Source organism: Trachemys scripta, chromosome 5 (genome assembly GCF_013100865.1).
Source record: "Trachemys scripta elegans isolate TJP31775 chromosome 5, CAS_Tse_1.0, whole genome shotgun sequence".
Taxonomy (NCBI): Eukaryota; Metazoa; Chordata; order Testudines; family Emydidae; genus Trachemys; species Trachemys scripta.
Window position 1 is genome coordinate 110386606 of NC_048302.1, and position 25797 is coordinate 110412402.

A 25797-nucleotide genomic window follows, 5' to 3' on the forward strand; every position below is an offset into this window, starting at 1 on the left:
GTTTATGGCTTTCCATGCTCTTGAAGTTGCAGACTAAACTGAGTATTTATCTGCCTCCACTGCCAGTTTAAGACCTGGGTCTTTATATTCAAAGCCATCAGTGGGACATGTTCCAGCTCACAAGAGACCAGATCTCCATCTGCAAACCACCAAGAGAGTTGTACTCCTCTAGGGCAATAGTGAAAAGCCCGAACAGTATATGGGAGCAGCTGACAAAGCATTTTAAGTTAAGGGTGGCAGCTGTGGAATGAAGTTAGGGAGGAATTTAGACAAATCCAGAGTTTGACCGCTTTTAGGAAACACTGAAAAACCTTCCTATTTAATAAAACCTTTTCACCATAACCAGAATTGACAATGTTGACCACCTTGGATGCTCTCATGCCATAGCTCCCTGACACCTCCCAAACCCCCATCCCTATCCCCACTCCCAAAAAACCTACCCTAAGAGCTTTCTGTGACTTGAAAATGGAGAAAAGCCAGAGACTCCATAAAGTTCACTAGGGACATTACTATTGCCAAACTGTTCTATGTGGAACATAGTCAGATACTACAATGATGGGCAGATGTACAAAAATCTAAGATTGATGGAAAATTTAAAGCATCTTTGGGACTGTCTTTTAAGAACACAGCTGGGGCTTTGGGGAAAAAGAGGGAGAAAGGGATCCAAAGAATCAATTTCCCTATTTCTTGTGCACTATGAAAAATAGTTCATAGTAAAGGATTGTTGCCCAAAATTCACTGCAAAATGATGGACTTTTCGTAAAAAAGTAAAGTTAAGGAGCAGTGCTTCGATAACAAAAAGCAATACTGAAATACGCATTTCTGGTTTGTTGTTTCATTGCTAGAGTGAACTTCACTTTCCCAAGGCAGGCACTAATAAATCGACCTCACTCCCTTTTTGATTTATTGCTTAATCCCATAAGTCTTAGAGCAGGGGTAGGTAACCTATGGCACGCGTGCCAAAGGCGGCACGCGAGCTGATTTTCAGCAGCACTCACACTGCCCGGGTCCTGGCCACTGGTCTGGGGGACTCTGCATTTTAATTTAATTTTAAATGAAGCTTCTTAAACATTTTAAAAACCTTATTTACTTGACATACAACAATAGTTTATATCTATATTATAGACTTATAGAAAGAGACCTTCTAAAAATGTTAAAATGTATTACTGGCATGCGAAACCTTAAATTAGAGTGAATAAATGAAGACTCGGCACACCACTTCTGAAAGGTTGCCAACCCCTGTCTTAGAGGTAAGTGTTGCCAAAGAAGGTGTGGGCAGTGAAGTCGTCTTACGCTGAACTTTGATTTTAGTCCTGAGTGCAACTTTTTTAGAAGTTAGTAAAAATTGGTGCAAGATACTTGTTCTAATAGGTAGTGATACAGGATTGCATTGAACTGGCTTGCAGTGGTTTTAATTTTCTCTTACTACAGATGTTGGGCCATTGCTTGGCAGCAGAGTTCAGGAGCGGTTCGCGAAAGAAGTGCGTCCTGCACTCGATGCGGCTCTAACAATGGCAGGAGGTAAATGCACATCTCCGCTTTTATTTATTAACCTTCCATTGCCTTGTTGAGAGACACCCTCTTTCTATTCCAAAGTTTATGTAATTTTGTAATCAGTCTATACGTGGAGGTTTTTTTCTGGGCAGTGACACTTGCCAAGTGAATTGAGTGTTGTGCATGCCTTAGGACTAGGGAAAAGCATGGTCCCGTTACTGAGGAAAGAGTATTATTTCAGTGGCAGGAGCTTTTTTCTTTTTCTCGGAATATGCATCCTTGCATCTGTCTGTTTAAGAAGGTATTTGACATCTCTGCACTTTCAGATGGATGGATACTGGACCTTCTGCGTCTTTGAATGCTAGGTTTTGGCTAGGTAAACGTCCCAGCTTTACTTCTTCCAGTAGTATCAGTGGTTTATGGAAGTTGCAGTGGTAGTGAGTTTACACAGCAGAGTTAGCCAGTGGGTTGATTGCATTGTACGAAAGATTTTGAGCCTATTCAGCTGGGTCTTTGCAGTGAATTTCCCATCATTTGAAATTGTATGTCTCTTGCCAGACTTTTTCTTCTTGTATGGAAAGGCTGATTAGGAAACATTCAAACTTTTTGTGAACAGTAATTAATGAGTAGTAGTTTATCTGCTTCTCAGGCAGGTCCTACTGTTTTATACCTTCAGTCCTCAAAGGTGTGTTGCTGCTTTTTATGTGTGGGCTAGCACCATCAAGTTAAAATATTTGTCTAGTTTATTGTGAAGGTACCAGCAACTCAAATTTCTTGACCGTACATGCTTTGGGGCTTAGTAACACTTGATTCTGTGATTTGTCCATTATAAAGATGATTTCAACAGTTCTTGTTTTATGCAAGATTGCTAATTCAGGAATTTATAACTGGTGCAGTTGTACATACAAAAGTGAAAATTATCACTGAATTTAGTCACTTTTTTTGCTCTACCCATGCACATGAAACTGTTTGCACACATCACCAGACCCCTTTCTCATCACCCATTATCATTCTCCTTTCTTTGCTTTATTTTTCTATTTGGCTTGAAGTCAAAGTGGAAAGGGCTATAAAAGGTAAAAGACTTGACAAAATCTTGTGTGTTGTGTGAAGTGTGGTTCATTTTTTTTTGTGCACTTTCTTGTGCATTTTTAGCTGTATCTGTTTGTCTATTACCCTTCTGTTGAGCACTTCATAGTTTTTGTATGACTGGGCTGAGATCTAAAGGCAGAAAATGTTGAACCAGCATTAGTGATGGCTGGTGCAACATGTTCTGTTTCACTTGAAACTCACAGTTCAGTGATGTGCCCCAAGTGTATGGTAGTGATAGAAATACAGAAAATATTGTATTGAGCTTGCAAAACAAGGCCCTGGATTTGTTGCTAATGACTTGACCCACTTGTGCTGGTATATGATAATGAAACAGTGGTCTCGTATTTCTGTGTTGCAATCCACCCAAACTAGTGAACCGAACTAAGAGTAAAAGGGGGTAAATTTTGGGGGTGGGTAGAATCCTGGTAAAAATAGTTTGGCCTGTGCTAGCAAAATGTGCTATGCGTCTGTTTGCAGTATATTTTCTGCTGCAACAGAGTTGGTTCTTGTAGTTAAATGTATGCATCTTGCTGAGTAACTAGACTGACTTCTAAATCAAACTTGTTTTAAAATCTTTGTATCATCACAGCAATCAGAGAAACAAAGGAGGCATTGGAAAATGTAAGCGTCTCTGTGGAGGTTTTGCAGGAAGGTACTGAAAGGCTGCATTCTAACCTGACCGATGTTAAAATACACCTGAGCAACACACTCAGTGACTCTGCATGCTCTGCTGCTCAAGCTGCTTCAACTTGCAACATTATCAGAAATTCATTAAATCAACTGAATATCAATGCTAACTTCAGTGGGGTAAGAATATTTTTTCAACATTTCACAATGTAGTTTCATTGTATTACCTCAGTAATATTCCTCTGATTTAGGCTCAATTTGTGGAATAATTTGTGTAGCAAAATGATCTATTCTGCATCTCTTCATCTATGCAATTTCAATCACTGCTTTTATCTTGAGTGCGCTAGAAAGTAAGATGGAGAGATGTACGTCAATCAGCGATGTTAAAATGCTGCTCTGGCCAACACTATGATCTGCTAACTATAATTGCTGAGTATAAATTTTGCTTTCATCCAATGAAGGTTTACGGAGAGCACTAGCAATATTGTGCTATACACATTCTCCCAATTTGTTTTTACTATCCCCTTTGAAATATATGGTCAAGTAGTGTATATGGTATTTTGATTTAACTCAAGAATGCTTTTTTCCATCCTAGTTGCCAGGTGTGAGCACACAGGTTGCCAAAGTCAATGATGTCCTTAAAATAGACCTTTCCAGTTTGGTTCAAAAGGTACGTTTCTTGGTACATTAAATAATAGGATGGGATGATTACATATGACATTTGTTCTTGGCTTTCTCAAGTAGAAGTCTTTCTCCTCCTTACTGCTTCTTAGCGGGTTTCTCTCCTGACTGTCCCGGCGTTGGTTCACATCTTAAGATTTAATATGTAATAATACTTGCATAAGGTTTTACATCTTCAGAGCACTGTGCATCCATAATTAACATTAGTTTTCTACTAAAGGATATTCTTCAAAAGCAAAAAGACAGAATCTGGGTCTACTGCAGTGGTGGGCAACTTGCGGTCCATCAGGGTAATCTACTGGCGGGCCGCAAGACAGTTTGTTTACATTGACTATCTGCAGGCACGGCTGCCACAGCTCCCAGTGGCTGCGGTTCGCCATTCCCAGCCAATGGGAGCTGCGGAAAGCGGCGCAGGCCGCAGGGACGTGCTGACCGCCTCTTCCTGCAGCTCCCGTTGGCCGGGAATGGTGAACCGTGGCCACTAGGAGCTACAAGCAGCCATGCCTGCGGACAGTCAATTTAAACAAACTGTCTCGCGGTCCGCCAACAGATTACCCTGACGGGCTGCTGATTGCCGACCACTGGTCTACTGGCATATATTATACCTTTTCAAATTTTAAAGCTTAGGTACTTTTAGTAGGAGCTCTGTTAAAAGATAGAAAAGCAGTCCACAAGCCCCAGGGCATGAGGGGTTCATCTAGACCCCTGCCTGTCACATGGGTGATCAGAGTGAGGGGGAGATACAAAGGTAGTAGATGGTGGCTAGGTAGAGTGAAGTGTGCCCTTTCCTTTCCGATCTGGTTAAGATGCTGGAAAGTTCTCTGGCAATTGGCACCCACTGTTTTGAGCATCTTGGGTTTTTTTTTTTTGTTTGTAATCCTTTGTCTCCATAAAACAAAGGCCCAAGGAAAAGGATTGAAATTCTGGCACCGGTGACAGTGTTGTTCATCTTTTCTGATTGGTGTTTCTGCTTACCAGTCTCAACATGACATTTTTGTTTTGGGATGGACTACTACTCTGAGAGGAGTAGACTGTGTAGGTGTTCAGCATTTCAGCATTGTTTACTGAGAATACGTGCGTGCGTCCTTAGCTTTGTAAGCCTTAGGTCTGCGTCGGACAAAAAGCACCTTAGCGGCATAATCATGCAAATGTGACTGATGTATGTTTAAAAAAGTGTTTGTGTTTGCTTCTTCAGGGACTAATTGTGAGAGCAAAATACCTGGATTAGACTCTCTCATTAAGCTTTCTATAGTATTTTGTACTTTTAATGGGTGACATAAAATTTGTTTGACATACCAGATAAGATGTGATGTGTATAATGTTAACCCTTTTACAACAGAAAAACAAATGTGAGCAATTCAGCATTGAGATATTCTTTTAACTCTCTCCATTTATTTTAGGGCTATGCAGCCTTTAATAATACTCCAGATTTAGTGCTGAACCAAACCAGGAACATCTTATCAGGTGAAACTGATAATAGAATTTGCTTTTTATTTTGATTGATAAATTGTTTTCTAGAGCATAACATTGAAGTTTAGTATCACTCCTTTACCATGGTTATATTTTTGTATCCTCTTTATTGGTGATGTTTCAGAAAATGCTATCAAAGATGAAATCTAAAACTTGTTCACATTTTTGTAGACTGAGAAGACCACCTTTGGCAGTATTATTGTCTCATAATTAAATCTAAGAATACAACATATGGTGTTTTATGCATTGTTTCTTGAACTACTACTGCCTTGCAAGTGAAATCTTGAAGTCTACATGGCATTTGGGTTACTAAATCCTTATTGTGCTATAATGTTGACAGTGCTTTGGTTGGAAAAAGCACGCATACAGTATTTATTATTTATTTAAGCTTAGCTCCTAATAAAAAAAGAAACTGATCTATGTAGTGGTATAAAATCTAGTGGGTAAAACACATGCCTTACATAATATTTTAACTTGTTCTTTATCTAACCTTTTACGTACCCAAAAAATCAAACAGTTAAAACAGTTAAATTGGCTAACAGCTTAGTTATCATTAAAGGGTAACATGTAGTACATTTAATATATGAATGTGTATACTAATGTGTTTTAATTTTTGTTCTTGCATTGTGGACCTGTTCTGCTAATATAAACAGCTGTTCCTTGTAAGTTTGGCAAAACAATACACAGTATGTATGTAAACATAGCATACTGTGTGACCTTGTCTAAAATGAGTCAAAGTTTTCTAAGATGATGATATTACATTTGTTTCATTAAGGAGATCTAAATGCAAAAATACTCCTTTCCAGTAGCTGCCAATTTGCATAAAACCAGGCAGGCTTTCATTATTTTAGCAGCTTGATGTTTCTTACTAATAACTGAGCGCAGGATAGAAATCAAGTTAAAAATAGAGGGAAAAAATTGTAATAGACTTAATTTCATGAACAGTTTAGTTCTTAAAGAGAAGGAGGGTTTGGGTTTAGGAAACCTGGTACCTGAATCTATTTGTTTCAAAGCGTAAAAAAGGCCTGATTCTCCTGGAGCAGGGGGATAGTGCTGGCCATTACCAAATTCATATGGCAAGTTGACATCTGACAGGATGTATCCTGATTGAATAGGGTGCATCAGAATTTTGAAGGAAAAAGGAATGAAGAAAAATACATTTCTTTATAGTACAACGGAAGTATGAAATATTTTAGGATCTCTGTGCAGCTAAATATAACTTTTAAATTATACCAACAGATTAGCATGTTCCCTCATAAATTGAGATGACCAAAATATTACTTCATTAGCACATCTTTTTGAAGAATGCTGCTAACTAATTGGAAAGACTTTTTATTTAAAATATGGATTTTGTAGAAACAAATTATAACTTTTTTAACTCTTTCTATGTTGAGAAGTTAATATAGGATCTTTAATTTGTTTAACAGGGTGTGTTGTATGCCATAGGAAGTAGTGTTTAAACTAGGGCTGTCAAGCGATTTAAAAAAAATTAATCACAGTTTTAATCATATTGTTAAACAATAGAATACAAATTGAAATGTATGAAATATTTTTGGATGTTTTTCTGCATATACTCGATCATAAGCCAGTTCATTTATAAGCTGACCTCTCCCCCCGATGGATAAGTAAAAATGGAAAATGTGTATGACCCGTTCATAAGCCGACACTATAATTCAGGGGTCGGCAAACTTTGGCTCCCAGGCCATTAGGATAAGCCGCTGGCGGGCCGAGATGGTTTGTTTACCTCGCGTCCACAGGCACAGAGGTAAACCTAAGTAAACAAAGTGTCCCAGCGCACCAGCTGCTTACCCTGACGGGCTGAGGCAGCAACTGGTGGGGAAATTTTTGGGGGGGAGAAGCTGGGGGTCAAGGGAGTAACCCCTGTGACCACCCTCCACATGACCCCACCCCTACCCCGGGACCCCCACGCTCTCCCCATCCCATCCCTTCCTACCTTATCTGGGGAGGGCCAGGGGAGGATGTCTCTGGCCTGGCTGGAGCTGCTCTGGCAGACCGGGCAGCACGGCCGCAGCCTGCCAGCCCTGGAGCTGTAGCTGCTNGAAGAAGTGGGCTGTAGTCCACGAAAGCTTATGCTCTAATAAATTTGTTAGTCTCTAAGGTGCCACAAGTACTCCTGTTCTTTTTGAGTGGATGTGTAGGCTCTAAAGTTTTGCATTGTTTTGTTTTCGGGTGCAGTTTTATAACCAAAAAAAATCTACATTTGTGGGTTGCACTTTCATGATAGAGATAGCACTACTGTACTTGTATGAGGTGAATTGGAAAAATACTGTTTCTTTTGTTTATCATTTTTACAGCTCAAATATTTGTAATAATAATATAAAGTGAGCAGTGTACAGTGTTGTCATTGAAATCAATATATTTGAAAATGCAGACAAACATCCAAAATATTTAATACATTTCAGTTGGTATTTTATTTAACAATGCGATTAGAATTGCGATTGATCGCAATTAATTTTTTTAATTACGATTAATTTTTTTGAGTTAATCAAATGAGTTAACTGTGATTAATCGACTGCCCTAGTTTAAACCATCTTAAAACTTCTCCTGTTAATCGTTCATAAATCTAATTGCCTTGCTCAGTATTGCTATTTGGTATGTTACAAAAAAAATTGCAAGATTTAAATTAGCTGGATTTAAAAAAGAGACAATCGTTTTAAAATGAATCAAGAAAACTCTGACTTGACTTCAACATCTTTCATTGTTAAGTTGAATGTTAAAACTACAGTATGTGTGTTAAAATGCCATTATCTTATGTTGAAAGCTAATACTCCTTGTGGCTTGCCTGTCTTGTTTCATGCTTGTCTTCATAGCTTGCCTTTCTCCATATACAATATGGCTGAAATGAATGAGCATTTTAACCTGGTGTATGTAGAATATAATTTTTCTTTTATGGACTTGTAATGATGTACTTCCACAATGCTTGCTTTTTCAGATATCAAAAATTTGTTGGACTTCATTGGTTCAAATATCACTAGCTTCACTAAAATGCTTCCTGTTCAGAAGGTTCTAGCTGATTTAACAATATATCTTACTCAGAGTGAGGCATATGTTCAGGATTATTTCCCAGTAGTGGAACAGTATGACTTCTACAGGTAGGTACATATTACTTAAGTAATGAGGTAGGAGGGGAACACTGTCTAAGAATATTTTGAAATAATTATTTGTTTTTGTCAGGACAATAAAAGTGTGGTCGCTGAGCTACAATGGAGCCTTGATGCTATTGTGAAGTTGTAATTTATTGTTTGTCTGGTGGTAGAGGCCCTGCCAGGATTTTGCTGGACACACTATAAACATAAAATAAGAGACAGTTTCTGCCCTGAAGAACTTAGTCTACTTAGACAAGACAAAGAGTGGGCATAAGGGATGTAACATACAAGCAGTGCGATGGTTTGCAAATATCATGTTAGTTCCACAGTTTGCTTTTTGGTTAGCTGTGAAATTTTTATTTTTGTTTTGGTATATTTTATTTTATTGCATCCAATGTCTTGTAGGACAAGAGTGAGAAAGAAGGGGAGATGGGAGGGAATTAGCTGAAGGGAGAAGGAGAGAAATAATCAGAGTAAATGAAAGGAAGGATGGAGAGAGGCATGGAAGGTGTTAGAGTGGAGTAGTGTTGGATAAATTCTATGTATGTAGGTAGGTTGAGCAGAATTACTCTGTTGTCATGAGTAAAAAGGAAAGAATACTTTGGTAGGAATTAGGGTTAATCTTGCAGTACCCTAATTATATGCCATTTAACTGTGTGCTTTTGTAATTGCAGCAATGCACAATTTTGCACTTTGCAATGTATCTTTACATAGGTTTTAACCCCAACAATCTGAAAACAGCATTGTTCTACAACATTCAGATAGTATCAGAGGGGTAGCCATATTAGTCTGGATCTGTAAAAAGCGACAGAGTCCTGTGGCACCTTTAAGGCTAACAGATGTATTGGAGCATAAGCTTTCATGGGTGAATACCCACTTCGTCAGATGCATGTAGTGGAAATTTCCAGAGGCAGGTATAAATATCTCTAGACTGATTCTTGTCTGCATATTTATACCTGCCTCTGGAAATTTCCACTACATGCATCTGATGAAGTGGGTATTCACCCACTAAAGCTGATGCTCCAATACGTCTGTTAGTCTATAAGGTGCCACAGGACTTCTTGTCGCTTTCAACATTCAGATATGAAGTAGTATGTGTGTATTTTCAGACAAGTAAACTTTACAAGAGCAATGGGAAATTCTATAACAAATCCACATTCTCAGATTTTTAGTTGATTTTTGCACAGCTCCATTTATAACCCATTTGAGATGGGTCTCTTCTGAATTATTGGTCACCCTGCATAATATTTTTACCCTCTAATCTCTTTGATATTTCTTCTTTAATATTCATGATTGACTTTTGGACTGTGGTGTGCCATACATATTAATCCTGTAACTGTCTATATTGATTCATTAGATGGTTGGGTTGTCTAATTCTCTGCTGCATGGTGATTCTGATCCTGGTCTTTTACTATCTTGGACTATTATGTGGTACTTGTGGTTATGATAAACATGCTTCTCCAACAACCAGAGGCTGTATCTCAAACACTGGCGGCAATTTCCTTATGGCGTGAGTTTTTATTTTTAACAAATATAAGTTAAATATTACACAAACATCTCTTGAAGTTATATACTGTATTGTGGAAAGTATATTTTGAAGAGCAGTGGCTTTATTACCCGGGTAAATATATACGCTGGCCAACTGAGGGAGGAAAAATAGATTTTAAGATGAAAATACAGGTTAAATGTTTGGAAACGAAGTGCCTCTAGAAGCAAGGTCTAGCCTTGGGAGCTTTAAAAAATGTTAGGTTGGCATTAATATACAGTAATGTCTTTACTAGAGGATCATGTGAGAAGATAAACCATGTTAATCTCTTATAGTGAGAGCATTGTAACTAACAAACGTCCATTTAAACCAATTTGGGAATGGCAAAATTGGGACACGTCAAATTATTTAGACTATAAAGGGAATCTGTAGTTTTCTTCTAAAAATAATATGTATGGAACACATTTTTAAATGTGGAGTGGGCTCCCAAAGAGAGAGAGATTAGATCTGCTGCATCAGAAGAATAGGGGAATATGGCCTATTTCTATCTGATCGCAGAGGGCTTTTTTTTCTGTGGGTGATAATGATCCTTAGGGATCCTAGCACTGGGTTTAATCCATCCTTCTTGCTGAGGAGAGCTGGAACTTGCACAACCACTCTTGAAGACTAGAGGCTTCATTTAAAAAAATTTTTTTTAAAGGCGATGCGCTCACCCTTGACAGAGGCAATATGCTCCACTTCCAACCTAAGAAATGAGCCAGCCTGTTTGTGTCTCAGACTCTGATCCCTAGTGTGCTTTATTCTACTCCCATTTCAAAGTGGGGTAAACTAAGTCTGCACACAGCAGACTCCATGCAGCCAGGTAGTGCACAGCAGGCTAGTGTGATATAGATTTATACCCCAGCTTGCCACAAATTCAGTGGTCCCCAAACTTTTGAGAGTTGCGCCCCCCTCCTTTCAGGACCAGGAGCAGAGCCGCAGCTTCTGGGTGGGGGATGCGGACAGGCGTAAGGGGGGTGGAGGTGGGTCTGGGAGCGGAGCCAGGCCTGGAGGGGAGGAGCAGTGGGGGAGATGGGGGAGGGGGAGTGAGCCCTTCCCACCCCCCGGAGGGGCTAGCCCAAACTGCTGCACTGCACCCCCCTGAACATTCCTCTGCATGTCCCATAATTTGGGGACCTCTGATGCAGCACTACTGGGAACAGTCTTTGCCTCTTCTTGTTAATTGCTACAGTTACTGAATTTTGGCTTCTCTACTGCATGCACTTCAGTGTTCTTAAACTCTCACTAGATTTTTTTTTTTTCTTTTTTACCTTTTTCAGTGGAGTAGGATTCAGTTTCCTTTTCTCCTGGGTGCTGATGATCATCGTGGTCATCACCTTCGTTACAGGTGGAAATATAGAAAAGCTGGTCTGTGAACCCTTTGAAGACAGGACTTTGTTTAAGGTGAAGTTGTTCATATTCAAAATATTAACCAACCAACCAACCAAAAAAAAAAAAAAACCCACCCCAAACCCACAAGTCTTTAAGATGTTTGTAATTTTTTGTGCTGATTTGGCATTTTTGATGACTCACATCAGTCATGATAATATGGGGCTATTAGTGTCCACTCTGATGGAGAGGCTCATCCTCTGCCATTCTCAGTTGCAGATTCAACCGAGAATGGCAATGCAAATACTGTGTGCCTACCCTGGAGGTAATTCCTGCAGCTCAGCAGCCCATGATAACATGTGGAGCTACACTTTTCACTTTCTGCTCCTGAAAGATCCTTGGGTCTTGTGTATCTGCTTCTTTTTCCATCAGCAGATGATCTCTGAGGGGGAGGCGTATGTGTGCGTTGAAGGCTCACATAAAGAGATGCAGGCAGGAATTTAGAAATGTAGAATTATGATAAATAACTTCAGTGCACTTTGTTCTAGGTTTTGGATACTCCCTACTTACTGAATCGACATTGGAGAAACTACCTTTCTGCCATCGTGCTTAAAAATCCAGAAATTAATTTGACCTTCGAAAAAGTTTACAGGTATTAAAAATATCTTGGCCAGGATTTACAGCTGTTACCATGCATTCCTTTTTGTCTTCAAAAACCAGCAATTTCCATATTCTAGATTTCCAGCATCAAAAATTGCCTATATACGGTGACCCCGTAATTTCCTGGGGAATCACTAGCAAAAGTGAGTGACCCACATATAAACCAGTTATTATAGGTAGTCTTAGTATAATACAACCGAACAAAAGCAGCTGTCCTTGAGAAAAGCTGTTTTGTGTATTTTACAGCATCAAAGAATCTTTAAAACTAAGCAAATTGTTAAATACTGTCCTGCCTATAGCCTGACATCCAAAAGATATGGCTAGAACGCTGTAAAAATTGACTAACCTAAAATGTGCTGGCATTGTTAATCATTTAAAAAAAATAGCACCAAGGTTGGTTTTCAAATTGATATATACATCATTTATTTTCATAGTGACTGCAAAGAAAACAAAGGAATTTATACCACACTTCACCTAGAAAATCTCTTCAATATCAATGAGTTTCTAAACATTAGTATGGTAAGTAAAGGAAGTTTGTGATTGTGATCCTAATTTTGAAGTGTGTGGAGGGACATTGCAGTTGTCAGCTAACTTTTTCAGGTGTTATTGAACACATTACAGTACTGGTGGTTTTGGGGGGTAGGGGGTGGGGTTATCCATTCCTATATTCTCTAACAGTCAAACCTCATTAAGATGGGAGAAAGTGTCTTATTTTTAGTAAATAACTTTGTAGAATTCTTCCATTCAGGGTCTTCATGGGCATGGAGAGCTCTATGCATGGGATTACTTACTTATTTATAAAGCTGAGAGTTTGTCACAGATATTTTTAGTAAAAGTCATGGACAGGTCACAGGAAATAAAGAAAAATTCACAGAAGCAAGTGGCCGGTCCCTGACTTTTACTAAAACTACCCATGATAAAACAGGAAGGCGCTGGACAGATGCTGGTTGTCTGGGAGTTCCAGGGCCCCTTCCTCTCCCCTCCCCTTCCCCCCCAGTGGTGGGGAGCTGCTGGGGTCCCCGTGCCCAGCACGGGGAGCCATGGAAATCCCCCCGCGACCAGTGGTGGTGTCCTTGCCACCAACAGCCGCAGGAAGCTTATAGCTCCCTGACACTGCGGGAGGCTGTGGGACCCTGCAGCTCCCAGCTGCCAGGGCTGATGTCAGAGGTCTTTGGAAGTCACGGATTCCGTGACCTCTGTGACTAAATCATAGCCTTATTTATAAGTCATAACATTGCTGGAGGTGTTCATGGCTTGTGATATACCAGAGGTCAGATTAGATGATCTGGTAGTCCCTTCCGGCCTTAAGCTCTGACATGATTTTTTATTTTACGTACATAAAGACCTCAAAGTCTAGCATTCTCCAGGAGATGCTGAGAATTCTTATTAGTTGAAGACAATATACGGTCTCTCTCTTCATATGGCAAGCCTCTATACTGACATGTTCAGTTTGGCAGGAACCAGAATTAAAGTTGGCCAAAGAGATGAATTGCTGTCCTATATGCACCCCACAACCCATGATAAAACTTGTATTATTTGAGAGAGGAAAAAAATGATTTCTCCCAACTTGATTTCTAGAATTGGCCTAGGTTAATTGGATATCATTACTAGTCATCAGGTGTACTAATTTGTATTGCAGTAGCTTCTAGAGGCCCCAACTAAGATCAATGTCCCATTATGATAGGCATTGAGCCTACAAATAGTAAGAGACCGTCCCTGCCCCAAAGAGTATACAAACAATAGACAAGACAGAGGATGAAGAGGAAATGAAGGCTTAGGGCTGGTCCACACTAACCCCCCACTTCGAACTAAGATGCGCAACTTCAGCTACGTGAATAACGTAGCTGAAGTCGAAGTATCTTAGTTCGAACTTACCGCGGGTCCACACGCGGCAGGCAGGCTCCCCCATCAACTCAGCGTACTCCTCTCACGGAGCAGGAGTACCGACGTCGACGGTGAGCACTTCCAGGATTGATCCCAGAAGATCGATTGCTTACCGCCGGACCCGGAGGTAAGTATAGACGTACCCACAAAGACATGAAATGACTTGCCCAAGGTCTCTCAGCAATCCAGTGGCAAACTTGGAATAGAATTCTGATCTCCTGCATCCCAGTCCAATGCCCTGTCTGTTGGACGGCACAAATCAATATAGTACTTGTCTTTCATTACGTAGTAGGCTGGGGCCTTTCTGTTATCTTGATAAATTGTTAGAGGATCTTTTCTGGTCAGTTGGTGATCCTTTTACCCAATTGTGGTACAGAATTTCTGTCAGGGTTGATGATAAAAAGATCTAGAGAACACAGGGCTCTAGCAATCATACAGTCTATGGCATAGCCTGGCCATTTTAAGACAGCTTTATCTGAAGAAACACATTTCCTGCATTTTATCCCAGTATCTGTTCTGGATGGAAATTGGACCCTCCTGAGGGAAGCACATCGAAATAGGTCATGGAAATAGAATAATCTGTAGAGGAGCCGAAAGGATGTAGAGACAGGTTAGGACATTGCAAATTGAGAGTATGGGAAGGGAAGGGAAAGGAAGAATCAGACCTACTATATGTCCAGATTAATTTGACTTCCACTGGTCTAGCTGGGAGCAGAATTTGATCACTGAATTTTTATGTGGGTTAAGTGACATGAGTGATAAATCAACAGGAGCAAGTGCTTTCAAGTGGGAAGTGCCTTATCACAGGAAGAATATGGACTCAATGAGAACTGCTTCTCGTCTTTTTTCCTCAGTATACAGAAGATGTATCACTGAAAATTGAACATATTAATGTAAATCTTAGCAATATCGTTTTGCTGGATGAAATCGGAAAGCGGAACCTTCTGGATTTCAGTTCTTCAGGAATAGATGGAATAAACTTTGCAGCATATTTGACAGAGGTAAGATAATGGTAACCTCAAATCTGGGAGGTCATGCACATCTGGAAGAAAATATAGCAGCATATGTTTGCTTAACGGGCAAAACAGATTAAAGGCTGGTTCCGCGTGTGTGTGTGTGGAGGGGGGGGCTTTTAAGGGACACAATAAGTTGGTTAAAAACACTTGAATAAGAAAGCTTTTTAGGATTAGGTCCATAAATAACTTAGTATTTAGGGAAAGAGCTATGTTTATGTAATGGCAGTGCCATAATTTTAAAGTAAATGTAAATGCAGTAGTAATGACAATAAAAATGTTGCTTGTATCTTGTTTAGATCAATAAAAGTGTTACCAAAGTGGATCTTTTATCATTTGCTAATGACTTGGAAGCAAGAGCAGACCAGTTGGTGAGTTTTATTTGCAAAGAATATAGAACTGATGGCTGTTCACTGCTAAAGGTTGTTCTGCTTTCTGACATTCGTAGTTTAATCAGCATTTTGTCACAGTAAATATCCACCCGTCTGGATTTCATATGTGAACAAAGTCATTGCTCCTCTCTCACACACATGCACATACCCTGCCATGTGGTATGTGGAGATATATATGTAACTCTCACATAGTGTTTCATTTTACCCCTTTTCTGTATATCCCCCCACACATCATTTCTGCCTCTGTTGTCTTGGTTTTCATTTATAGTAATATTTATTGCTGCTTTTTTAAAAAGACATTGGCAAGTCCTGCAAACTCCATTACAGTATTTCAGATAAGCACTGTTTATATTTTATTATCACAGCTTAACGAGAAAACTGACCCAAATCATGGTGGGGAAAGGCCGTTTGAATGCATTGTCCAGTTATTATGTAGTGGATGTTTTTAGTGAATAGTTATATAAATGTTAGCTCCTGAAGGCCCTAGCTGAGACTGAGGCTTCATTGTGCTAGGCACTGTACAAACACACAAAAGAGATGGTACCTGCCCTGAAGGGCTTACAGTTGAAAGTGGGTAGGAGGTGTGGATACAGCATACAAGCAAATTAATCTGGGGAAGAACTGGCACAGCTTTGTAGGCTAATATTGCACATTTGGTTTTATATTTTCATACATAGTTTCTTTTTAAAAAAAAATATGAAAATAAAATAGCCAGCAAGCATTACAGTCAGGGCCAAAGCAAGGCAATCAGGTGCCCTACATATCATGGCCCTACCATATGTATGCCCCTGTACAGTGACAGGGGGTTCTCCTCCTTGCAAAGAGACAGTGGCATGGGACCCCTTTGCCCATCCCGGGGTAGTAACAGGAGCTCCTTCTTCCCCAAGACAGGCAGGAGTAGCAACATAGTGCCCCAAATACTTATTCCAGCTTGTTGGGAGCTTGTTGGGTGCATGGGCCAGGCCTGCTGCACTCTTCTCTTCTTATCACACATTCTCTGTTTAGACAGGGACCCCCAGCATTGGGGTTTTGGAGTTAACACCCGATTAAGATGTATAGTGCAGGTCAAAGCTTTCGTAGCTGTTGATTCAGGCTTTCTGCACATTCCGGCAGATATCAGTGGTTTGGTTACACTGTTTATTTTCAGCTTTTCTCTGTAATCATGAGAGCAAGAGACCTTTTTAATGAAAGCAGAGATTCTTCTGTTATCGCACGACTTCAAGCGCCTTAAACACAGGTCAATACTGACTTCATCCAGCCCTGGTAACTGTTAGGATTTGTTTTGTATTTTGGTAATGGCAAGATCAAGTTAGAACAAGAAAGTGGACAAAGTTCAAGGGTTGATGGGAATGGCTTCACACTAGGTTTGAGTTTACAACTCTGATTACATGACAGTAATGTGATTCTTCATTGTACTCTGAGATTTCCATTGACTTTCCAGTGACTCTAGCTCTCATTGTTCCTTTATTCACTTCCTCTTTAAAACAATGTTGCCTTAACTGAACTCTTTTTATGCAAAATTTAGGAGATGAATGGCTTCCCCCAGAAGATGTTACATAGAAGCAACTAAAATACGTGTAATCTCTTCTGTTTGTACAGCTTCCATAAGCACAAGGCTCCTGTATTTATCTTCATTAAAGCTATGACAATGCATTCATTATTTATTTAACAGCCAAAGAATTGCATTCCAACAGAATGACTACACAGGCAATTTTCTGTGAGCTAAAGCGGGACACCTCCAACATGCTCCCAAGTCCCTCAGTCAGAGCCTTCCAACACTCTTTTCTCTGGAATTGCTCATGATCGGGGTTCTTGAATGGTAGATTCCACATCCATCCATAAAATAGAAGATGTTCTGTGACGTTATCTTTATTTGTTTTTTTTTCTGGGGGGGGGAGGGTGCCTAATAAGCAGAGAAAAGATCAAGTCAGATAATGTGATGTAAAGTATATAGTAGTTAAACGCATTACTTGTCATTGTGAAAGTTTTTCCTCTGTGTGTATTTTGGTGATGCTGATTAGTGTAATGGATGAGATCATTGATGGGACAGCATAACATGTTAGAATCAGTGCAAGGAAGCTAGACTGCTTTGAAATTGACACTAGCGTCTAAGGATGTAATGTCTGTTTCGGATAACTCTGGATGTTTGGGTGAAGGGTGAAATTTGGAGGAAGGCAACATAGTTTTGTTTGTGGGAGATTTTATAAATGGGGACTTAACTTATCTGGGCAACTATAGTTCAGGAGCTCAACTAAACTACATTTGCTAACCTCTCTCTCTTGCCAACAGCAGGTCTGCATATTAATCTGCCACCCTTGAGGAGCAGAATGTTTTCTGACTGCTTATTAGCCCTTAGTGCCATGTGAGGCTGAACATTTCACGGAACGATGAGGATGTGGTGTATGTGGCAGGTCCTAACTCCCACTCATTCACCATCTGCTCTGCCACCACAACAATTTGGCATCTGCAGAGTCTTCTGTTTTTGCCTCCCTATATCGCTTCCCCCGAATGGTTGTTTTTTTTACAGGCCTCCGGATTCACTCTGTCAGTGTGTCCACAGTTAGCTGTCCCATCTAAGATCCTGGAGTGTCTCCCCCAGGACAGTTGAGCTCTAGGACTATTTATGGCTCTGCTTCTGTTATTCCTGCTGTCTGAGTACCTTGAGTTCTCCAGCCCCTTCAGGAATCGTTTGATGGTTGCTTTTCCTTCCTAAGTCCCTAGATAGACATGGCCCCAGAATCTGTGCTATATTATAAAAGAGATCTGCTGCCAATGGGTGCAGTTGACCTGGTGCACAATATAGTTTTCTTATCGATGCTTACTCATTGCTCATGTTTGGCACTGGTTCTGCTGCACACATTGCTGACACCCATTTTCAGCAATGGTTCTTGTCAGTGGTGTGGACAAAGCTTTAGATGTATGTGAATCACCTCCCTGTACAAGAAGTGGCTGCTGCTCACTGGCAGGGACTCCAGTTCTACCAGCCTGCATGGAAAGATCAGGCCTGTCTCTTTTCCCACTTGTCCCGCTGACAAATAAACTATTTAAAAAAAAATCACTTGTTCTGCTCTCTGCAGTGAGAAAAACAGAAAAACAGGCTAAAGTTAAAAAAAATATTCTCAGGCCTATTCATCCAGCATGGGAGAGGAAAGTGAGATCTTGTTGTCATCTTCCTCATTTTAGTCAAAGGATTGAGATTTGGGTGGGACAGAAAGAGTGACTTACTGGATGAACTAGTTAACACAGTATTGGTATATTTACTCTGATTAAAAAACCCATGGCACCAAGGCATCTCAGGGTTCAGGCTGTGGGGCTATCAAATTGCAATGGAGATGTTCTGGTTTGGGTTAGAACCCGGGTTCTGTGACCCACATGATACTATGAGTGGCCAATGTTCTGCTTGGTTCCAAGAAGAGTTACCTGAATAGGGTCAAGGTACTTTTTCCAGTTCCCCAGAATGAGATCCACAATGTATCAGCTAATGCCCCCCTAATTGGTGCTGCCCTAGACTGATAGAGTTAAGCTGAGTCATACCACATTTAAACGTGCAGACCTTAATGAGTAAACATCCAGAACATTTGTTGACCTTAAGATAGGAGAGTCTAAATATTCGAAGTGACATAGATGCACTTGGAAATGCCCCATGGTGGGAGTTAGTATATATTATTGGGGGAACATCTGTGGGTATGCATGATATTAATGGGCTTTGTAAGTGTGCAGGCCATACTAGTAGTTGTGCTAATTGCATTGATTTAGAAGGTTAATGATCTTGGTTAAGCAGTTGGGAATGAGAAGAGATGTATATTAAATATAGGCTTCAATTAAGCCTTAAAAAGGATTCTGAAGCTTCACGGTGGGGAACATTGGGAGCAAAGGGGCATGTTTAGGCCTGACAGAAGCCTGCTGTGGATATTAAGTCTGTTCTGATAACATTTAACAGCATAGGTGTAAGAAGAACTCTGTGTGTGTGTGTGTGTGTGTGTGTGTGTGTGTGTGTGTGTGTGTGTGTGTGTGTAAGAAATTGCAGAGTAATCATGTATTTGAAAAGAAAAGATAAAGTAACTAAAAAGCTAGAAAAGACTGGTCTGAACTAAAACTAAACCTGTACTGACGGGAGGAGAGTTAACATGGAAATAAGAAGCTAATGCATGATATATAAGGAAAGATAACAAGAAGTTATAAATAAGTTCGTGTAACAAAAGGAGGGTGAAGTAAGTAATTGATCGCTACTTGCTGAGTGTTTTGCCTTAATAGTTGTTAGACCCATCTGTTAAGTGAACCGCAATCCTACGCCATCCCTCTCGGATCATCCGAGTCTGGGTTCCAGCCTGAGCCCAAATGTCTACACTGCAATTTTATAACACCGCAGCCCCAGCAAGCTGACCTGGGCCAGCTGCAACTGTGCTGTGGGTCTTTCATCGCAGTGTAGAAAGACCTTTTTTCAGTGTCTAGAAATTGACTGCAAAGGCTCTAATTTTCCTGACTTTAGCTAAGAGAGAACCACTAAACAGGAAAAAGCATAGGCACAAATGTTCCTTCCTCAAGCCAGAATCACTCAAAGATTATAATATTTCTGATTGGAAATACCTTAAATCAATTGGCTACATTCAACATTGTAAATAGTTCAAAAGACTAGATGTCCCTAAATCTGTACCAATCCCATATGTAGATGTTTTGGTTTAATCTATAAAGGAAAATTATAATCCCAGTGGAGGGCGCCATTGCACTTTGAGAGACAGTGGATAAATAACCGGAGCATTCCCTTAATAAGATCAATCATTCTTAATGAGCCTCTCAGACATTAGAGCAAAAAATAGTGAGGTTATCCTGTGCTTTTGATGTTGAGAAAAAAATGGCTAACTCCGTGCACTATGTGAAAATTCATACTATTGAATTTGTACAGGTATTTTAACATTTCTCTGACTATATTAGAATTGCACATTTGTTTCACTTACTGAGATTTCTACTATTTTTATGATGATTTCCCTGTGCTGTAGCATATCTAATGCCATATCATATTGCTTTGCAAAATATGACCAGAATGTACATGTTCTTGATTGCTACACATTTCCTTGTTTTGCTTGAAATATTCTTGATGCTTTGGAAAAATATCACTTAAAAAAACGGCAGATCAGCAAACTGAATTATTATGTTTATATTTGCAGCCCAAAGGAGCACTGGAAAATGCATTAAAAGGACATGCAAACAGTATTCGAATGATTCATAACCAACAAGTTGTTCCACTGGAGCAAGCTATGGTAAAATTATTTAAAAGTGTTGTACTATGAACACATAGTTATATTAAAAATATAGATCTATATTACAAAACTACCGATTAGAAAATCAGCAAATTACAGTGCAGCTAAGGACTTTTTTTCTTTTGTGCAAATTCCATATTAGGTTTAGTTTTATGTATTGTATATTTCCAAAATATGCACATCTTCATTTTTGTGTCTAAATACAGGTTTTATATATATTTATGTAATTAAAACGGTAGTCAGATAAATTTTTAACTAACCAATTTCATTACCGTTGTTGTTAGTATTATATAATATTGTGAAAACCAAACTTTTCTTTGCCCCTTTGTTTTCCACTTCTACATGTACAATTTTATAGAAATACAGTAAGATGGAGAAAAAACTTCCACAAGTTCTAACTTTGCATCATTTTATTTTCCATTTTTTGCACTACATTCATGTTGGGCAAAGAAGATAGTTATAATTTTCACATTTGTTTAATGGTTTAGTTTTACTTTCTGGGTTTGGTACTGTTGGAATCCCACAGGGTAATGTTTACAGCCAAAGAAAAATCTTCTTCCTTGACCTTTCAAAGGATATGGAAATGTTTCTTTTAACAGGTTTCGCCAGGCACCCTTTTCTTTAATTAAAAAAAAATTTAAAAAGCAAGCGCAAAGCACAACTCCGCCAGATATCAGTTTTTCTCTGTATATTCTGCTTAAATTTTTCAGCTTATACTATTTTAGTGTCTGAGGGCCCAGGTCTGTTAGGTGATGAACATCTCCTGGAAAGTGCTGAGGAACTGTCTGAAATCACTGGGAATCTAGGAGGTCAACATCTTCCAAGGGGCTTTCAGTACCTCACAGGACTGGGCCTTAATTTAGCAGTTCATACATACATTTCCATACAGAACTATATTTGTCCCTGTGTTTCTCTTATAGAGAAGTATTAGGTCCTCTGTTTCATTCTGCTGATCCTTCACTGTTTCTCTTCTAATTAACTCTTAATTATTCTCATCTTTTTTCTTTTTCCAAAACTGACTGTCAAGAAATATGTAAAAGCTAGGGTAAGTGATTTTCCTTTCCAGAACTGTAAAATAATATACTGTGCACAATGAGCTTTAATTTTAACTATTCTCCTTTACCCCTCCCCCCAAATAAATGATATCCAGCCTTATTGCTGCAAACTTTAGTTATATTGGAAGTCTTCTAGCACACAGTGTGGCTGCTCTATGCTTTAAGAAAAATATTGTTTCCTTCTGAGAGTCTCTTACACACACTGGCTACTAGTTTCATTAGTAGGTAATCAGTTCTTAGCTAATGCAACTAGTTTGCATCTGTTAATATTAATGTGTTTGAAATATATTATTGGTTCTGATTTATCTAGGTGACTTGTTCTTATAGACCTACATTGTATTAAAGGAAGAGGATTCTTTCGTGTATAAAATCTTTTTTTTTTTCCTTCTTTTTTTTTAACCAGAGCACTTTAAATCAGAGCATTAGATTACTGCAGAGGACATCATCTGAATTTATGGTAGGTTAGTCTTTCTGTCAATAAGAACGTATTTTATTTTTTTACTTTAAATCTATCCTACCACAAGCATACAGGACATAACATTTGCAACATTTTTATTTTGCTAACTTTTCGGGGGCAGGAAGAGAGTGTAATGCAACTAAGTCACATTTTTAGGCACCACTGTGATCCATAAAACTCCTGCTTGCCTGACACCCAATCCTGTAGGTACCTAAACTCACGTGGCTCCCAAATTTTTACCTCTGGGCATGTGCAGTGCAGCCTCACTGTAGGTGTCCAGACAGCTGTCTCTCACTTAAGCCTCAGAGCAGTTCACAAGCCCAGAAAAACAGGCATTAGGCTGCCTGTGTCATGTGTGAGGCCCGTCTGGTAGGTCGCCTCTGAGACCCTTCTGGTGAGTTCACACAAAGCCGTGTGGAAGAGGAGGAGACCTCCCTCAGAACATTTAAACCAGTGGTTAGGGAACTCACCTGGGATATAGGAGACACCCCCCCCCCCTTCAAGTTCCCCCTTCACCTTCTTGTCAGGTGAGTGCCCTAGCCACTAGGCTATTGTGATGGTGGTGCTCCCTCAGTCTCTCATTAAACAACCGAATAATTAAATATTAACTGGAACAGTAAAGGAGTTGTTTTGTTTTGGGCTCCACATGCAACTTAGGCAGCTAAAACACCTGTTTTCCCCCGGTTCATGGATTGCCAGCAGAGATGGGCACCAGGCTTACCACTCACCATCTGGCTGGCACCTTCCCGGGCTAGCTTAGTTAATACCCTGCCTAGTGCACTGGCTTTGTGGATCACAGTCTAACGCACCTATGGCTCCCCATGCGTTGTGTAGGGAGCCAAGGGGTCTAACTCAGGCTTTATGTATCAGTGTTGTTCCCGTGAATTCTATTTTTTCTAGGCACCTAAATAGTTAGGCATCGTGATGCTCAGTGTTGTAATGTCCAAGTCCCTTTGCTGGTCTGAGTCTGAACCAAGGAGTCTGAAGCTCTGGGCTCTATTCTACAGAGCTCTAGGTGCCTTGGTTTCCTCATCTCTCTCATTTCCCCTTGTAAAGCACTTGATGTGCAAAGTGTCATTGATTTTATTGTTAATCTAGGTAGTTACAGTGCCCAGGAAGCAGCCACAAATCAAAAGACGCTTTGTGGCTATTTTTTAAACAGGCCATTGGAAAGTTTTAATTCTCACTTAGTAAAATAATTTCAGTACAATTTTACATGCTGTGGTTTTCCTGTTACTCAGCACCTTGCTTTTACTCTTAGCCATTGAGGTGGGATTGCCTTACCCGTCTGTATGTAAAAAATAAAATAAAATTAGCCCACACACATGCTTAATGAAAATTAGCCCACACACATGCTTAATGAAATGAGGTCCACTGTCTTGTTAATGCTGGATGTCTCTTCCTCTGGCACAGTGTGTCCACCTTGTCCCCTTACTCACTCTTGCAATCTCAGCCAAACTGCAGGAAGCTTGAGCTTGACAGGGCTTCCCTAAGGCAGCCCACCTGCTTTCCTTCTCCATAGCAGCTAGTGCTTGCACAGCCAAGAGAGCAGCTGCCTTTCTGCTCTGCTAGTCTCATGAGAATCAGCAACAGGGTGGAGAGTCCTTCTGGCAGCAGCTTTCCCTGTTACCACCAGCCTCTCTTGGCTCCTGTAGCAACAGTCCAGCCCCAGTAGCGCTAGTGCAGTTATGTCACCTTACCTGCTTCAGTTCTTCTTGTCACTTCTACACCCATGCATGGCAGCAAACCAGCTGCAGGAAATCCATTCAGAACTTGTACCTAGATGGGCAGGTAAGAGGGGCTTGTGAGAACGTGAGGTTGTTGTGGGGAAGGAACAGAAGCTTAGAAGCTTTTCTTAAACTCACCTACAGCGTAAGGCTATGAGTACATAATCCTTTCTGTGTATTGGGGAGCTATTGTGATTCTTTTATAATGAAAAGCTGTCAGGTTTAAAAAAAAAAGGGGGGGGGGGGCAAAATGTTTTAAGGACATTAACAGTCTACATTGTAGTCCACAGCTGAGATATTGTTTGACCCTGTACTTCCCTTCCACATGCATACTTCTGCCATGATACAGGGTGTGAAATTATTTTCTGAGGCAAGACTTAGCCATGCACTATATAGGTAAAGATAAGAAATTATTGTGGGGATCCAGGTGGTGACGGAATGACTGAGGAGATGAGAGAATCCCTACTCATAAGGGAAGGAAAGAAAAGAAGGGTAACCTGATCTAGAAGTATGAAAGAGAGTACAGCAAGGGCTGCTGCCTGACTATAGAGTTGCCTGCCTCTGGCAGTAGTGAGGGGGGTCCATGTTGGTATAGAATGAATCCTTGTGCCTTAGGGGTGCCAGGATATTGTGGACCCACTGTTGCACTCACTATATTGAGAGAAACATTTTTCTCGGGCAATGATATTTGTTTATCTATAGAAAGGACTAAAAATACAATACCCCCGCAGCGTACCAATGTCATAGCAACTTTGGAAAGGTCTTAGCTATCTTATGTATGGTCTTTTTTTCAGGTAAAAGTAAGAAATGTGATTAGTGCTGTTGATGCTGCTCAGTTTCTCATAAGCAACGATGCGTCACTGGTTATCATCCAGGTAAACTTTCTTCTGTTTAAATTAGTTTAATGAATTTATGGTGCAGTAGAGGTTTTATGTGAGGGATTGGTTGGTTGTTTGTTTATTTTTATTTTTTTAGGAAACCAAAAAGTACATGGATATGATAATAGGCTACTTCGAGCAATACGTTGAGTGGGTCAAGGAGTCGGTAAGTGCATTTACTACATTGAGAGAATTACCATAAAATACGACACAGCGTGTAAAGAATCTAAAAATGAAAGATTTATTCTGTTTAAAGTGTTTTTTATCATGTGTTCAGAACGGGGGAAAAGTGTAAACTGTTATAGTGTGTTTACTATAAATGGAGTTTCATTATATTTAAAGTAGAATGGAAGCAATGAGTTGTTTCAGTGCATAGCAGTGTGCAAAATGCAGTTCTAATTACAGTGATGTTTCTCTAGAGTGCAAATGGCCGAGATACCATTTGTACTTTTCTTGCACTGAGCCTGACTTTGTTTTATATTTTTGCTCACCCTTTTCTTAAAGAAAGGAAAAATAAATGCATAATTTTATTGAGCAAAATAAGTTAATTGTTCAGGTGTGATTTGCGCTCTGAGGATAGAATATATTGCAGGAATTTGCTTAGGGACAGGGGAACACGCTCTTAGTAAATTACACATAAAGCTTGTACCGGGTATTGCAGGGTTTGGTGTGTTTTTTTTTTTTTTTTTTTTTAATGAATGACTTGAACAATATTTTTAATCTGTTGTAGATTACCATGGAGGTAGCCGCATGCAAGCCTATTGCCAACGTGATAGACACTGCAGTAGATATATTTTTATGCAGCTATGTAATTGATTCTGTGGTAAGAAATAATTCCCATTTTTCAAAACTAGGGCCTTAAATGAAGAATTCTTGCTTGTACTTCCACCAAACTGTGAACATAATTCTCTGCATTTCATCCTTTGACTAAAATGTTCTGATGAGGGAGCTTGTCTAAATCTGAGATTGGCCAAGGAGGAAGTGTTCTGATCTGGATTAGATTTAGTTAAAAGTATGGAGCTCAGGTCTGAAACCACTCCAAGGCTGGAGTTTCAATACATTCCCATGAGATTTTGTCCCATAATCGCAGAAATCCTGCAAAATCCACTGTTCTTGTGAGATTTTGCCATCCTGAATATGAAAAGAGACCA

General features: G+C 39.8%; 1 protein-coding gene across 10 annotated transcripts in view; it reads left to right on the top strand.

The window, feature by feature from the left end:
- PROM1 (prominin 1) overlaps positions 1-25797 on the top strand; it is an 84303-nt gene that overhangs the window by 51580 nt on the left and 6926 nt on the right. For 4 of the 10 annotated variants that reach the window (XM_034772186.1, XM_034772194.1, XM_034772191.1 and 1 more), the window contains 18 exons: positions 1432-1521; positions 3173-3390; positions 3806-3880; positions 5292-5355; positions 6015-6023; positions 8315-8474; positions 9826-9978; positions 11274-11397; positions 11871-11974; positions 12417-12501; positions 14721-14867; positions 15179-15250; positions 20437-20529; positions 21557-21574; positions 21988-22041; positions 24563-24643; positions 24744-24812; positions 25377-25469. In XM_034772186.1, coding sequence (XP_034628077.1) covers positions 1432-1521; positions 3173-3390; positions 3806-3880; positions 5292-5355; positions 6015-6023; positions 8315-8474; positions 9826-9978; positions 11274-11397; positions 11871-11974; positions 12417-12501; positions 14721-14867; positions 15179-15250; positions 20437-20529; positions 21557-21574; positions 21988-22041; positions 24563-24643; positions 24744-24812; positions 25377-25469 — 1709 coding nt within the window. The remainder of the gene's footprint in view (positions 1-1431; positions 1522-3172; positions 3391-3805; positions 3881-5291; positions 5356-6014; positions 6024-8314; positions 8475-9825; positions 9979-11273; positions 11398-11870; positions 11975-12416; positions 12502-14720; positions 14868-15178; positions 15251-20436; positions 20530-21556; positions 21575-21987; positions 22042-24562; positions 24644-24743; positions 24813-25376; positions 25470-25797) is intronic. The other 6 variants (XM_034772190.1, XM_034772195.1, XM_034772192.1 and 3 more) reach the window with 3 other exon arrangements.